Here is a 15,635-nt window from a genome sequence, read left to right as displayed (position 1 = left end):
GTGGCTCTCCAGAAAAGTGGGGCTCCCTGAGCTAAATGCAAGATTTTCCAGAAGCTCGAAGCTTCCACCTCCCTCACTGGACGGGTGGGGGGGCTTCGGCTTCTTTGCCCCCAGGAATGGCCTCGCTCACACCGACAAGCCCTTTTGTCGGCCAGCCAAGGACCCAACAGAACCGCCTTCGGTATCAGAGAAACAGGAATTAAAAAGAGCAAGGAATAAGAAGTTCTGTTGTCTCTTTATTGATCCTAAATAGCCAAGGCATTCCAAAAACAAGTGTTTGAGGGGGGGGGGCGTGCTAACTGTAGAGACAGGCCTCAAAAAGTGTAAACTGGGCACTTAGCAAGAACGTCTGCCCATTAAGACACCTTGAAGGAGGAGGAGGTTTGGTCTCTCTCGTGAAACAGACAGCACAGAAATAGCATATGATTCACAGCACTGGGTTTTATAGAAGGCCCACTAGCCTCTCGGTAGGCTAGGCGCTCGTTTTGAAACAGATCTCCTGTGGGGCTGAATAGGAAACAGGGCGAAATACAATATGGACGTAAAAGAGATGCCGAGCAGTCACCACTTCCTCACATTCAGTCCACGGGAAAGTTCGGGGGAGACAAGGAAGAGAACAGGCCGCAATAATAATATTCATCATAATAATTAAAATATATCTATATTGCACATAAATTACAAAAAAATAAAAATATATGAACAGGAAGTGGAGAAGTTCTCGTGAGCACGACCTGCTTAGTATCCAGCTAGAATACTTCAATAAATAAACCTAGAGAGAAAGACAAAAATCCGGATGGGCTAACGAAACAGCCGGACTGCAGGTCTGTCCGTGAGATGTAAATGTGTTGGAAGTGGGTTCGTCAAGGACCGAGGCGTGGACGTGCTGCTCGTTCCAGAAGTTCTCTTTGGAAGAAAGAAGGGGAGGCATTTGTACACCGGGTAAGGAAAGCCACCTTGATTCGGATCCAGGCCCACGCTCAAAAAAGGGATCCCTCCCTGCCTGCCGCCTCGGGGACAAGCCGTAAAGGAGAGTCCTCTCTGAATTTCACAGTGGTCTATGGGGGTGGGATCTTTGACCCTTAAGCTGCTTGGTTGCTAAAGAGGTCCTCGTACCGGAACGGAAAGCCAGTTCCTGGGACAGAAGGATAGCCGGACGGTGTCGTTCCTCCGGGCCCACCTGGGGGGGGGGAGGCATGGACTTCTGTCGCCAAGCAGCTCCTCTGTCAAAAAGGAAGTTGACTGTATGTAAACGTCCCTCCACCCGGCCCCATCTACAGCGAAGGGCTCGGTTTCTTCTGATTAATGAGGTCCAGATAAAGCTCCGAACGCAGGAAGCGGGGGTACGGGTCCTTCTCCATCAATCCGTAGATCCGTCTCTGGGCCAGATCAAAGCAGCCCGGAGTGACGTCCTGCATGTTCTCTTTGGTATGTTCTCGGGTGCAGGAATCTAGGTTGACCTGGAAAAACAGAAAACACACACACACAGTGTTGCTGATAGAGAACCTGCCTGGACAGTTGGCGTTCTTTAGCCGAAGGGAGGACAAAGTGGGGCCAGTCAGAGGTGGCTTGCTTCACTAACCTCCCAACGGGACATGGATGGACCTTTCTGGCAGTCCAACCATGGGAGGAGGAGGGGAAAGAAGGTAGTATGAAATTAGCACCATTTTCAGCAAATGACAGCGATCGGAGAGATGCCAGGATAGGCAAAACCACTCAGAGGATACTTTTTTATGTATTGGCCTGTCCTTTCCCCATAACCATCACTTGATTCTCAAAGTGAGCCTCCGCTGGTCCTTCAACCACCCTACGTTTTGGTACTAGGGGTAACTGAGTCTCTCCAGTCATCGTTTGCTGGCAATAACGACACGGATGTCATTGGCACATCTGAGTAAGAATCCACATGCTCCAGCTTCACACAAAGCCAGGCCAAGCGCTCTTGTCCGCGGGGAGGCACGTGGCCTCACCCAGCCTCAACCTGTGCCCCCCCCAGGTCCGAGAGAGGTCAGCAAAACCTTCCGGCACTCACTTCTTTGCAGGACTGGATCGCGATATATTCCATGAAGATCTTTTTCGCTTTGGAAGCCATCTTGGCCTGGGACTTGATCTTCCTGTAGTCCTCGCAAGCCAGCCAGAACTCCAGGTTTTCCTCACTGAACTCGGTGCGCAGGAAGGCTCGGAAGGCAGCCAGGCCATCTGAAAAGGGAGGGGAGGAGGTGGAGGGTTTGGGGGTCAAAGCAGGCCGGCTGAGGACCTCAGCTCCGTCGGCACTGGCAAACCCCTCCTTTGCCTTAGCTCAGCCCACTACCCAAGGAAGGAAAATGTTCTGCCACAATAGAATTAATCTTAGTAGAATCTGACACAACTGGGAATCCTCCTGATCAAGAAGTGGGTTAACTCTGAAGACTGAGTAGCCCCACAGAATAAGGAAGGAAAGGTGGGCTTCCTGCTTTATATATACCTCCAGAACCATTTGGCAGCCTCTTTTTGGGTAGATAATGCTGGATGATCCAGCAAAGCCCATCTGATCTCATGAGGCCGGGAAGAGGCCCTTCCACGTCTCTCCTAACCTGACAAAGAGTTTGAAGGTTCTTCAGGCCGAACGCCTTCCAACACATACGGAAAAGGGAGGGAAGGAGGGATTAGCCCTGTTAATAAGGAACCTTGAAAGCCAGGAAGGTTCATTTGGCAGAACCTTCACAGACCGCAGTCCACTTTGTCAGAGATATTGGACAAAGAGGTTGAGAGTTCACAAAAGCGTACACCTAAGACAAGCTCGTTTGCCTTACGATGTGTCCCAAGACTTCTTTATTCCCAGAAACTGTTCTTTCTCCCTCTGTCACACCTGTTGGGTGGGACTGTGCAGGCACATGCTTTTTCCTGGCTGCACCTGGAGTCTCTGCGGCCCAAAGCAGGGAGGTTTAACCTTTCTAAATCCCAGCGCAAGGCCCCGACAGGGCCCCATAGTGATGCCCCCTTTGGCGTGCTTGGTGGCCCGGATTCACTGCTGATCTCAGACGGCAGGGCGGACGGAGGCAAGACGTGGAGGCATCCGATGCCCGCCTGCACAGACAAGACTAGTCCCAACGGTTTGGCCAAATTCAAGGGTCTGCATGGCTCTTTCCAGAGGACAACACTGGTCTGGCTAAGAAGCACCACCGAGGCAGAAGGGGCAAGAGAAAAAAGAAGGGCCGTTTCTGTCCCAGAGGCTCTCCACTCCCCCCCCCCATTGCACTTGGCTATTCTTCTTCCTTATGGCTCAGTCACCGGCAAACATTGCGCCAGAGCTAGAGGGAACGTGGGCAGAAACTACAACTCTGAACAAGATTCGATACCGAATCTTGAAATGCGGCGGCGTGTTGGCAAAGGGGATGCTAACGATCTGAAACCCAATGACAACGGAGAGGCTGAGTCAGCAGAAAAGTCCTTACATTTGTGTTGGAGCAGCTTTTCCAGGGACTCCCTCCACTCCAGGGCTTCTTCGGCGGTTGGCCTAAGCAGGAAAGGGAATTAGATTGGGAGGGTGGTGGTTTGAAGAATTCGTTCTTACTCATTTGTCGTGCATTTCTAAACCGTTCCGTAGGAATGGGAGCAATTAACGAGAGAGCGAACTCTTTTGTTTCCCCAACAGACGATGAAACCCTTCCCTCATTAGTGCAATGATTTTAACTCGAACACTGCCCGTTAGCTCACACGCCCATTGACCTGCACAGTCCCTTGAAAAAGGCTGCATGCAGGATTGGTTGACATCCTAATAACCACCCTGTCCTTTCAAAGGACTTTGGCCCCTGGGCTCTTAAGAGGGACCCTCCTCTGGGCCCAATCCCGTTAAAGAGGCCACAGGTACCCCCCCTTCTGGGGGAGGACCCCCAGGGAGAAGCCACGGGGGGGGGAAGGGAGCCCTTGGGGGGGAAAGGTTGTGCGGACCATGCCTGCCCCCACGATCTCGAAGCCTGGAAGGTGCCAGCCTTTAAGGGTTCAGGTTCGGGACCCGGGTCTGCAAGTGGGGGCAGAAAGAGGCAGCCGGCTCGGGACAAAAGGCAGGAGGCTGAGCCCGATCCTGGCGGCTCTTTTGAGGTCTGAGCACCCACCCCACCCCATACCCACCCCCGCAGCCGCCCCGGCCCCTCTCCTCCCTCTCCCCCCCTCCTTCCTTCCACTCACTTGAGGGATCTGACCCCTTTGTCCAGCTTGCCCGAGGGGTGGCCCCCGGGGGACCCTTGGCGTCGCCGGAAGAGGCCCAGCCGGTTCTTCACCTCCTTGGCCCTGGAGGGGGGAACAAAGCCGGGAGGGATCAGAGGATGTGTGTGATGGGGGGGCGAGCCCGGCCTTCCAACACGCCCCCCCCTCCTCGAGGGTCCCAGTAGCCACCACCACCGCCCCCGAGAGAGAAGGGGGGGACCCCTCGCCTCCCCCCTTCCAAGGGGGCTCTTCTGCCCCCCCCAGACCCGCCTCTCTCTCTCCCCACCCCCGGGGGGCCCAGACCTACTCCTGCACGGTGTGCCGCCGCTGGAGGCTGACCACCCCGCCGCCCCCTCGCAGGATCTCGGCGGGCGGCGCCTTGGCTGGGGGGCCGAGGAAGAAAGGCATGATGGCCGGCCCCCCTCCCCTTCCCTCCCACCACCTCCGGGCCCGGGACTCTCTTGCCGATGATGAGGAGGATGATGCCGCCGCCGAGCGGCTCCCTCCACGCCCGCAGCGACTCAGCCCGGCCGGCGGAGGCGGGGCCGCCCGGAAGCGCGGCTCTTTATATAGAGCTGCCGGCGAGCCGAGGGTTAAGCGGCGGCGGGAGAGGCGGGGCCCACGGCAAGCCCCGCCCCCTTCCCTTGGGCGCAGGCCCCGCCCCCGGGATCCCCCGTCCCGGAGCGCCCAGAAAGGAGGAGGGAGGGAGGACCCAGCAGCGCCACCCGGTGGCCGGAGCGCGCCACGACCGCGGCGGCTGGTCTTGTTCCGCGCATGCTCGTTCGCTGTCCGGGGGATGCCCCCACCCCGGGGGAACCCCTTCCAGCAGGCGGGCCGGGCTTTTGGGAAGGGGCCACCTCGAGAGCAAGGAACCCTCTGCCCTCCAGCTGCTGGTGGCCGAGATCCGGGCAGGGCCTGGGGCTTCCCCCCCTCCAAGCACCCCCCTGTGGAGGGCCGGTGGATCCCTGGGAGGGGGGGAAGGAGGCCGGGCAAGGCTGCGCCTTTCTGTCGGGGATCGGGACCAGCTGCTCCGAAGCAAGCCTCCCTCCCAGGGGCAGAGCGGCTCCTGTTGGGGTGTGTGTGTTCCTGTTCGCCCCAGGGCACGATCCAGATGGTTTATGGAGCAGCTGGGGTATGTGTGTGGATGGGGTGGCTCGTGAGTCAAACTGGCCCAAGGAACGGGCAGCTGAAAGGGGGCCTCTGAGCATGCACGGAAGACCTTGGTGGCAAAGGAAGGTTGCAAGGGTGGCCAACGGACCCACAAACCTAAAAAACCCCACCCCCGTCTGCTCTGGTCACAAAACTCCCTATTTGTATGAACAAGCCAACCCTTGATGGCCATTTCGGGTGAAAGGCCAGCGCTTCCACCCGCCAGCCAGCCGGCCACGGGCTCTAGCCGCCCCCCCTCGCCCCCTTTTTCTCTAACGATCTAATCAGTGGCACGGCAAGACTTACAGGTTCCTGTTCCTCTTCTCGCGGGCGGCCCGGGCTCCTTGGTCGCAGGGGCAGTCCGGATCCAGCGCGTGCCGTTGCTGCTGCCGGGAGAGAAGAACAGGATGGAGGTCGCGAGAAAGCCAGGGCTCGCTTGGGGCAGAGGGCCAGCTCAGGGGCACCCGAGATGCCTTTCGGGAGTGGTCCCCCCCCCACTGGCACAAGAGGGGCCGAGAGCCAGCCGGCCTCCCGTGCAAAGGCGTCCGTCTCTCATCCAGGCTCCCTTCTCTTCTTTGTTTTCCGACTGAAAACCTGGATCGTCTCGCAGGGATACCCGGGAAGCCTCCCTTCCGAGGGAGATTTCCTTGCTTCATGCACATTAAACACCCCTTGCAAGGAGGTCTGTTTCCCCCCCATATTCTAGTTTAAAGGGTTGGTTCAGAGTGTATTCGCTCAACACGAGCGCGGTGGATACGGAAGACGGATAAAAACAGAACCGTGCACGGCTTGTGCATCTCAAACTCTGATTTTTCTCTCTCCCGGACGCACGGCGAGTGAAAATGTCAGGAACCGGCTTCACCCAACGACAGCGTGGGCTGAACGGTGGGGTGGCTCTCGGGGGCATTTGAAAGGTCCGGCTGCCAGAGTGGAGCCGGCCGGCCGGAGCAAAGAGCGAAAGGGCTCTCCAGAGACGGCTCTGGCCGACCTCCGGCCTTGCTAATCCTCTGCTGCAGTAGGCGAAGGCTGTCGCTTTTCAGGAAGGATTTGGCAAAACACAACAGAACACTAGGGGGCTGTGTGGCACTTGTATGCTTTTACACACCCATATACTATACACATATAATAATAATAATAATAACCTCTGAATGGCAGCGCTGGAAGCGGCCCCAGTGGATCAGCCCATCCAACCCTTCTCAAGAAGGCACAGTGGGGACGTGTGGGGGCAGGATGGGCGCTCGGCCCCGTAGAAAGGGTCTCCTACCGCACCCGTTTAGCTTCCATTCAGAGTTTCTCTCAAGCTCTTTCTGCTCTTGGAGGAAATAAGGCCACGGAAGCAAAGGAGCTTTGCCCTAAACCCGGCGGCCGTTTGTCTCCCCGGCATGGGGCTCCACGGGGCCTGCCTGGATCTAGAAGTCATTTAGCCGGTGCCTTCCGAGGGGAAACACTCTCGGGCGTCGAAGACCTTCAGACGGACTTTCTAAGAAGCTGCCTTGGAGACCTGGCTCAGGAATCTAGCCCAACCATGGCGAGACAAGGCGCCCAGACCGCCAGCGCTTACAGGGGCTTCCTTCCTCCCTCCCTCAGGTTGCGGACTCCGGACGGGCCTGGGCAGCCTCTTCTCTCGGGCAAACGCCACCTCGCGCATTCAGTTTGCAGCCACCGGCCCTTGGCACGCTTCCTTCCACGGCTTGGCTACAGCGTGCTCTGCCTTCGGGCATGGACAGACCGGCCGCAATGCCTCCTGGCAGCAGCCCTAACGCCCCCTACCCGTCCCTCTGCGTGGCCCATCCTTTGCTAGGGGAGGGAAGCGCCCACTGACCCTCTCGCAGCACCACCCCAAGTCCACACGGCGCATGAAAGGCCTCTCGTCCGAGCCCACGCGGCCTGAACCCACGGCCCCTCCCCATGTGGAAAAGAGACCTCCCACCGCCAGGGACCAGCCAGCTAAATGCCCGCTCTGACCGGTGGCAGGAGGAAGGCGAGGGGAGGCAGGAGCGGCCAGCTCCCCACGCCACCGTCTCATGCCCCCTGGGCTGAGGCCGGAGGGCTCAGTGGGGAAATTCTCAGTGCCTTTTTTTGTTCCTGATTGAACGTTCGGGGTGGGCTATTGCTGCGTTTCATCTACGGGGCAGGTCAGAGGACGGCTCGTCTCACACAAGTCACGAAGGTGTGGCTTCTCCTCATCCTGCCCCTCCGTTTGCGCGTTCATTTGTTGCCGCTCCGAGGGCAGAGCGGCCGTGGCCAAATATCTGGGGATCAGGATCATGCCCAGATGAGAACCCAGTAGACCCAGGGTGGTGCTGCAGGTGGGAAGGTCCCGGAAAGGTTCTCCCAGGGATCTCGGCACTTTCGTCAGCTTGTCAGGACCGCAAAGCCCCCCCCTTTTCTCCCACTGGGGGTCAGGCGTGAGCTGCTAGCTGTTCCCTTTGAGAGGGTCACCCACAGGAAACTGGCCATGAGCCGGGCTCCCAATCCAGGCCAGTCCTGGCTTCCTGCTGTTAAAGCTTCCTGCTGCTAAAGGAGTGAATGGCAGGGCTCAGCAGAGGCTCAATGCCACCAGACCCAATCCACCTGCAAGCCCCCCCCCGCCACCAATAGTCACACCTGCGGCAGCCTGCCGAAGCCACCCGTAACCTGCTCCCAAGTTCCAAGGAAGAAGGGCTCTCTGCTACCTCATTCTGTGCACCCTCCCCGGGAGTGTGTGTGTCTGCCCTTGCTTTCGGGGAGGTTTGGAGGGTGGGCATGTGCCAAGACCCAGGGCTGGCCTACCTTCCGGTGGTTCCCGACAAAGAGGAGAGTGAGGTGGTGGATGGAGCCCCCGTTCTTGGCGAGCTGCTTTTTGAGGGTCTTGGGGGAAGGCAGGGTCCAGCTGGGGGGCCCAGGAGGGGCCGGGCCCCCTTCGGCACAGTCCAGGCTGGTGTCGGAGGTGAAAGATTGGGGGGCCCGGGACTCCCGCAGGAGGCTGCCTTCGCTGTGGGTCCGGCGACGCAGGGAGTGCTGCACGCTCAGGCGGCAGGAGGGCTGGTGGGTGGCCGAGGAGGCTTCAAACATGCTGCAGCGCTTCCCCCTTCCCAGGTTCAGGTAGGCGGCCCCGTCGCTATCTTCATAGTCTTCCTCCTCCTCTTGTTCTTCTTCCTCCTCTTCGCTGTCGTCATCATCCTCCTCCTCCTCTTCCTCCCCCTCCTCCCCAAACAGGTTTGCGGGACGCTCCGGGTGAAAGCTGGCCGTGCTGGCCGTTGCCCGGGCGCCCTGGCCGAAGGGGCTCTCCAGCTGCAAGGTGGGGATCGTGAAGGCCGCCGGGCTCTTCCCGGGCTCCTGGGCCTCCTCCTCCTCCCGAGGGCCCGGGCCCCTCTCCTTTTCTTCAACAAGGGCGTGCTGGACCCCCACCATCGTCTCTCCTGTAGCAGCGTCCTCATCGGTCACGGGGAAGGCAAACGGAGGGCTGGGAACATCCTCCCTTGCAGGGGAGGCGACCCCAGGTTGGGCAGCCTCTGACTCAAGCATCTGGCAGGAGCAGAAAGGGAGAAAGGTGGATGGGTCAATCACATGCTGGGAAACAGTGCAAAGGAATAAGGGGGGGGGGGGTCCAGAGTCCCAAGAAAGATCACGGAAGGGTCAAGCATGGGTCAAAGTCTAAAACAAAGATATAACGTCCACCCACAACCATCCCCACTGATCCAGGCCAGCTTCTGGGGTGTCTTCCATGGCCAGAATCCCCAAACAGTTCAAGCGCTGTACTCCGGAGACCCTGGAAGGGTCTGCTCCAGAAGGGCGACTCTTGCATAGAAGCGATACAGTCCCTCCTCAGCTCTCCATCTTGGGACCACTGCGCCAGTTTAAAAGTGGGCTGTGCTTATTCCAAAGGGCAGCAAAGGGGAGAGCCGAGGCTGGGCGTTCAGGATTTTCCTCTTCTCACGTTTTGTGGTTCCTACGGCACCTTCTGGAACACCCACCCGAGAGGACGGCAGCCTCAGACGATGGAGAGTGGGATTTGTCCAGAGGTTGGGGCAGCCGGGAAGTGGAAGATGGGCCTCTGGCGGCACGGCCTTTGCGGGATGATGACTCAGTGCTTCGCGTCATCACGGTAATCAATGCACCTGTTAATGGTGTGCAGGACACATCCGGGCGACGCAAGAGTCCTGGTGGACACCATGTGGGACCAGCATTTGCTGGGATCCTTGAGCCCTGCCCAGGTAAACATTCTGACAAATGGGCGAAGCAAGCAGAGCCGAGACGAGACGAACCTGATCAAACTCCTCCCAAGACACGCCTGCTCGTGGACCAGCAGCCACAAGAGACTTGCCACACACACATCCCCTTGCCCATTGCACCCTGGCGCAACCCCTCTGCCTGGCACTGCTGTCCTTTCGAAGGCATGGCCCACAAAGCTGCCCCGTGGAGTCCCTTCTCCTGCAGCCGAAGAGCCAGAGGTCACCTGTAGTGGTCCCAGCCTGGCTCGGGGGTGGGGGTGAGGCCCACTCACGATGAACTCCACACACACCCTTTCGCTTCCACCCTCACAGAACTTGATAGTCCCCTAAAGGTAAGGTCCACCCTGGAAACGGGTCCCCATCAGGATGGATGCCTCTCCCTTCTCTCTTTCATCTTGCAGAGGGAAACAAGGAAAACCTCAAGGAAAAATACAGACAAGAGTGGGACGATTCTCCGCCGCAGTTCTGGGGATATGGGCGGACGAGGGACCATTTCTTCCCACTCAAGCCACCACGTTTGTCGGCCGCAGCGACACCAAGAGGAGATCTGGTGGCGTCCACGGGCGGCCGCCCCCTTGCATCGCCAGCGTCAGGTCGCCCACAAAAGCTAGCAGGCAATAAAACCGGCTGACCTTAAAGGTGCCACAACCTTCCCTGTTGACCACACACCATTAGGACACTCACATGCAGACACAACACAAGGGAGGTGGCAAAGTGTCCTCTGGGCCAAAGTGTCCTCTCCTCCCCGCCCCACGGGGACCTCCGCTCTCCTGGCTGCGGCTCCTCTCCTCCTCTGAGCTGCCAAAAGTCTGCACACGCCCCGGAGCCCCCAAAGCCTTCCCTGGGGGGGGGGGCCAAGAAGAGCAGCGAAGCCAAGGATGTCAAGGAGAGACACCCACCTCTCTCCCCGCCGCCCTCCGTCTTCGCAGCCAGCCTGCAGCCTCTAGGGAGGGAGCCGGGGGGGGACGACACCCCATTGGCTCCTCCAATTCCTTCCCCAAAAGACTGGGCAGAGACCTGGGGCCAGTCGGGGCTGGCTTGGCCTCAAGCCCCAAAGTGGGGATGCAGTCGAGACCGAGGAAAGATGCCCGCTCACTTCTCTCTGCACGCTGAACATCTCTCTCTCTCTCTCCTTGGCCAACAGCAACCAGCTTCGAGGATGGTTTTATTGCCCTTCCTCAATCACATCCTCATTGGATTAAGGGCCCCGGCAGGACCCGGGCCAGTGAGCAGCCAATTCTAATTACCCTCAAAGCTCCCGAGGCAGACAGAGGCAGGCATGGCTGGCTCCCACCCGGCGGCCTGCCCTTCCTGAGGCTGGCTGGGAACAAAGCAGGCTTCCGGGCCGGAGCTGAGAGCTGGAGGAAGCAAAGCCCTCGAGCAGCCGACAGCCCCTTCTCCTCTGCCTCCAGGTGTCCCTCCCCGCCAGGAGAGAAGAGCCCGGGGGGGGGGGAGAGAAGAGGCAACCAGCACCCCATCTCACTTTCTCTCCTAAGACCATTGTGGCAGCATAGGCACCAACACCTCCCCCCCCCCTCAAGAAGGGAAGCAAGGCACCATTTCTTTAACCCCGGGAGGAACGCAACAGGTCAAGGGGGGAGAAATAAAGAGGCAGGAGGCATCTGTTGAATGCCTGCCTCCATGAGGGGTCACTGCTAAAGGGAGGCCAGAAGCCTGGAAACCAGAGTGGAAGATTTCCCCAAAGCTAGAAAGGACGTGTCTGGGGTGGATCGCGCGTGATCCGTCAGGAACCCCAAGCAAGCCGTCATGTCTCCAGAAGATGGCCCTTTATCGCCCCTCCCGTTTCTCATTCAGCGCTTCGGGCACGATCAGGATTCAAGCGAGCTGCTCGGTTGCAGCCCAAGGGCTTGAACTGTGGCTGCCCTCGCTGAGCGAATCGACGACGCCACTGCGGCCGGGCCAAACTGGCAGATGAAACGCCGATCCACGGAGAGACCTCCTCCCGCCCGGCAGCCGGCCTCGTGGGTGGGCTCCTCCTCCCCGAAGGGCAGGGGCTTACCTTCGTCTCGGCCGGAGGGGCCGTGGGCGTGGCGGCTGGCCGCTGCTTGGAGATGTTCTGGATCAAGCACCAGCAGACGCGCTTCTTCTGCTCCAGGGAGAGAGCTTCCAGGCTGAGCACGCACTCCAGCTTCTGGGGGAGGGTTGGGGGACACAGGAGAGAGAGACACGGTCTTAGCAGGGGCTGGGAAAAGCACGGAAGGTCAGTCCCGACCGGGACCCGTGGGCAGCACTGACCGAAATGGCTCCAGCCCCTCTGCAGCCGCCTCCCTTGCCTTGGACGGCTTTGAGCTGCCAGTCCTGTATGGGAGGACCATCTGATCCTCCATCACGGGGATGAGGAGCGGCGTCTCTGGGGTGGGTCTCTCCCTCCCACTGGAAAGTGGCCAAATCGCTATTCCTCCATGTGGGCTAGTTCTATTAAGGCTCACGGCTTAATTGGGGAAGGAGAGGATTCCCTGGGGGTGGGGGTGGGGGGGGAGAGGACATCAGGGGAGCCGACAGCACTCTGATTCTACTCTCCAGGAGAGTCCTCGCTTCCAGGATGCTTCCTTCCGATGAGGGAGGAAAGCCTCCGCATGCTTCTCGCTCCTTCTCCAACACACACACACGGTCCGGCAAAAGTGCATCCGAAGCACAACCCCCTTCCTTTGATCAGGCCAAGGAAATGGGGGAAGAAAGGACCTCGAGGGGAAGCTCACTGGGAGAGGGACATCCTTTCAGACATCACAAGATCCTTAGAATAAGTGGGGAGGTCGTCTTGAATCCAGTCGCCTTGCGGCCCCATGGACACACAATTGGGGCTCCCTGGCCCACAGGATCAAGATGCCATTGCGGCTCAAACCAGCCCGGTTCTGCCTGTCCCTTGGGATCACACAGGCCTCATCCTTTCTGCCACTGGCTGTTCTTTCTGAAACCTTACCTGCTGGAAAGGCCAGGATAGCTCCCGGTCCTGAGCGGAAGGAGGGCACTCAGGATCGGCAGCCCAGGAGGAATCAGCAAGGCGCTTGCTCCCTCCCGCCTTTTGAAGGGATTGCCGGAGAGGACACGGAAAATGCACATGGAAAACACATCCAAGAGTCCACACTTCTGGCCCGGAGCAGTGCAAAAGGGGGGGGGGGGGACTTGCTGGAAATGAGTTCAGGCAGAAATGCCGCCTGGGAAAAAGGGGGCCACTTGGCCGCTCCTGCTCCTGCCCCACTGACGCATCCTGCCAGAATGTCCCCCAAGAGGACGCAGGAAAGAGGTTTCCAAGTGCTCTCCATCAAGAGCATTTCAGAAGCCCGGCTCCGAGGCTCTCAGCCCTCACCGCTGCTAATGGAATTAACGGCTTGCATCAATTCAATTAGGCCCAGGTGATGGTAGCGCTTGGCTAACGCACGGATGTCAAAACAGGGTGCAGAATGCTTCAGCTGCGATGCCTTTTATTTTTCCTGTGAGGGTGTACACAACTCCCCACAACACACCCATAGAGGCAAACCCCTAATGCTCCTCTTGGAGAGCACACGCCTTGGAGGGGAAACAGGAAAAAAAATGGGGCTGTGTGTGTGTGTGTGTGTGTGTGTGTGTGTGTGTGTGTGTGTGTGTGTGTGTGTGTGTGTGTGTGTGTGTGTGTGTGTGTGTGTGTGTGTGTGTGTGTGTGTGTGTGTGTGTGTGTGTGTGTGTGTGTGTGTGTGTGTGTGTGTGTGTGAGAGAGAGAGAGAGAGAGAGAGAGAGAGAGAGAGAGAGAGAGAGAGAGAGAGAGAGAGAGAGAGAGAGCCAAAGCCCCCAGGCCTGTTTCCCTCGCATTTCCCTCCACAGTGCGAACGTCCGTCACTGATCTTCAGGCCCGCTGGTCCCTTACCTCAGCCAGGTACAGGATGCAGAATTTCAGGTCCTCGGAGGAAGCTGCAAGGGAAGGACGTAGAGGAAAGAGTTCACTGTGTCCTGGGTGTCTTTTTCACCCACCACCCGCCCAAAGAGCCAAAGGAGGCACGTCATTCCCCATCTCCTCCTGCCTGCTTGGGCAAGTGGAGGGGATGGGGGGGCAAACCCAAGGGGAAGCCAGGAAGCCAGCGCACAGAGCCTATCTCATCTGTCAGGAGGCAGATCCTGCTGGCTGGCTGGTGCCTGCGCCGAGTGGATCAATTTAGGGAGGAGTGCGGGATAGTAGCAGTTCCGCTCACAAAGGCCAGAGAGCCTTGGGTCCAAATCTCCCCTTTATCCCAGCGCAGTGCTGGCAGACAGCCTTTGATCGCAGAGCTGGTCCTTCTTGCCCAGAGTCCTCTCCCCCCCCCCCGCTGCCCTCTCGTCGTGCACTCTCTCCTGAGATGACTCACCCTCCTGCAGCTGGACGTCCTTGAGGTACAGGGGGTTGCGAAGGACGTTGCAACGCCCCGGCTCGTCTTCCTTGGTGAAGAGCAGCAGGTCTGAGTAGACGAAGAGGGTCACCTGGGCACGGGGAGGGGAGACGGGAAGCTGACGGGACAGGCAGGGAGCCATCGGCGCACCTCCCTGGAGAGTTGGGCCACCTGGAAGGCAGCCCGCTAGAGGGGCATCAGGTCCCCTTCCGGGCCAGGGAGGCTGTTGGGCTAGCCTGGCAACCTCAGAGCCCTGCGGCTGCTGCTGCTGAGCCAGTGAGATGCCCACACGATGGGTGTGACTGACAGCCTTCCTCCTCCGTTGTTGCCTTTCATGACCCACTAAGTACATACAGGATCCTGCTTTCTTCCTCCTCTCCTGCCTTCCTGTCAGCCATCCCAGAAATTAACTCTGCACAGCCTGCAGAGGGATGCCTTTTCGCCTGAGACTCACAGAGCTGGTTCTTATAATTTTTTTTTGGGGGGGGGGAGATCATATCTTGCCCCACACTGTGCCAAAGGAAGGACGCATTCTGCGACCAGACTCACAGCACACCCAGGAGCAGCATTTCAGAGATAGCCTTCCTGGCTCAGAAGCAGCTCCGGCCTCAAGGAGGTGCTCACGAGGGGGGAGAGGGAGGCTGTCGGCCTCCGGGGGCCCCGGGGAGCCCAGTGTGGGGAGCCAATGTCCATCCAGACCCTCCAAGCGTGGGGGGACAGCCACACAGGACAGGCTGCCTGCTCTGGGTCGCCCAGGTGCTCTGCCTTCCCCACCTCTACCCAACCAACCTCTCCCTTACCTGCTACCTTTGCAGAGGTACCCAAAGCCCCCCCAACCCTCCCCACCCCATTTTAGGCTCTGAGCCACACCGGGCAGAGAAGTCCACCTGCAACAAAGGAACGGAAGCCGCCCAGAATCCAGATTTTGGAAGGAGGGGGGGAACTGAAATCAGGTCTAGACAGGATGCGATGGAAGCCAGAGAAAAAGGCCGAGGGAAAGGGAGGGTTCTGGCAGAGCTCCGTCCTCTCCGCGGCCCCGCCCCTGCCTCCTTCCTCTCTTTGTTGGGGGGGGGGAGCAGATTTTAGGTTTGGTGCTAATTTCATTGCTCTCTTCTCTTTTCAGAAGCAATACTGAAAACTGGGTCCACGAGGGGGTTTGTGGGTATAAACACACCTCCTTAGGCTAAGAGGACCCCCCCTGCCCCAGGAAGCCCAACGGAAAATCGGCCGCATGCTGTTCTCTCATCACTGTCCAGCTCAGCAGGAGCAATCGCGATAAATATGAAAAAAGATCAGGCGTCTCCCCTTTTGCCTCTGGCAGAGCAAACCACCAGCCAGGCGGCAGCAGAAGCTTTTTCCAGGGATTGAAACGGGCCCCCTCAGGAGCGACAGGGCTGCGGAGCTGAAGGGACCACAGGGTCTCTTCTTCACCAGGAACCTCACTGTAACCCTTGAGAGAGAGAGAGAGACGGAAGGCCGCCGGGATGGCCTGGAGAGACTGACCTTGGTAGGTTTATTCCGGATCTCATGGAAAAGCAACTCCTCCGACAGAAGCAAGGTCCGGGCTGGGTTGCAAAGGTCGAGAGGCTAAAAGGGAGAGGAGGAGAAGGTGAGAAGATTTCCTGGGGGGGAGGAGGAGCATGGCCCCCAGATTGCAGAGGGTGCGAGGGCCACTGGAAGGAGCCGGCAGGGGGAAAGCCCACAGTCCTCAAGACGGCCGCGCGGTGGGCCGAGG

At 58.8% G+C, this 15,635-nt stretch overlaps 1 protein-coding gene across 10 annotated transcripts in view; it reads right to left on the bottom strand.

Annotated features, from left to right (window-relative positions):
• Positions 1-216: 216 nt before the first annotated feature.
• RGS3 (regulator of G protein signaling 3) overlaps positions 217-15,635 on the bottom strand; it is a 35,916-nt gene continuing 20,497 nt past the window's right edge. For 7 of the 10 annotated variants that reach the window (XM_072985060.2, XM_078382627.1, XM_072985062.2 and 4 more), the window contains 10 exons: positions 15,404-15,487; positions 13,880-13,991; positions 13,405-13,448; positions 11,563-11,694; positions 8,101-8,835; positions 5,635-5,714; positions 4,162-4,263; positions 3,429-3,490; positions 2,027-2,193; positions 217-1,457 (listed from right to left, as the gene is read on the bottom strand). In XM_072985060.2, the coding sequence (XP_072841161.2) occupies positions 1,272-1,457; positions 2,027-2,193; positions 3,429-3,490; positions 4,162-4,263; positions 5,635-5,714; positions 8,101-8,835; positions 11,563-11,694; positions 13,405-13,448; positions 13,880-13,991; positions 15,404-15,487 (1,704 nt within the window). In that variant the 3' untranslated portion in view covers positions 217-1,271. Of the gene's footprint in view, positions 1,458-2,026; positions 2,194-3,428; positions 3,491-4,161; positions 4,264-4,486; positions 4,649-5,634; positions 5,715-8,100; positions 8,836-10,226; positions 10,247-11,562; positions 11,695-13,404; positions 13,449-13,879; positions 13,992-15,403; positions 15,488-15,635 lie in introns of those variants that run through there. The other 3 variants (XM_078382629.1, XM_072985069.2, XM_072985070.2) reach the window with 3 other exon arrangements.

This window comes from Pogona vitticeps, chromosome ZW-PAR (assembly GCF_051106095.1).
Source record: "Pogona vitticeps strain Pit_001003342236 chromosome ZW-PAR, PviZW2.1, whole genome shotgun sequence".
Classification (NCBI taxonomy): domain Eukaryota; kingdom Metazoa; phylum Chordata; class Lepidosauria; order Squamata; family Agamidae; genus Pogona; species Pogona vitticeps.
Note: the sequence above shows the minus strand (reverse complement) of the source record. Positions and strands in the feature narration are given on the sequence as shown.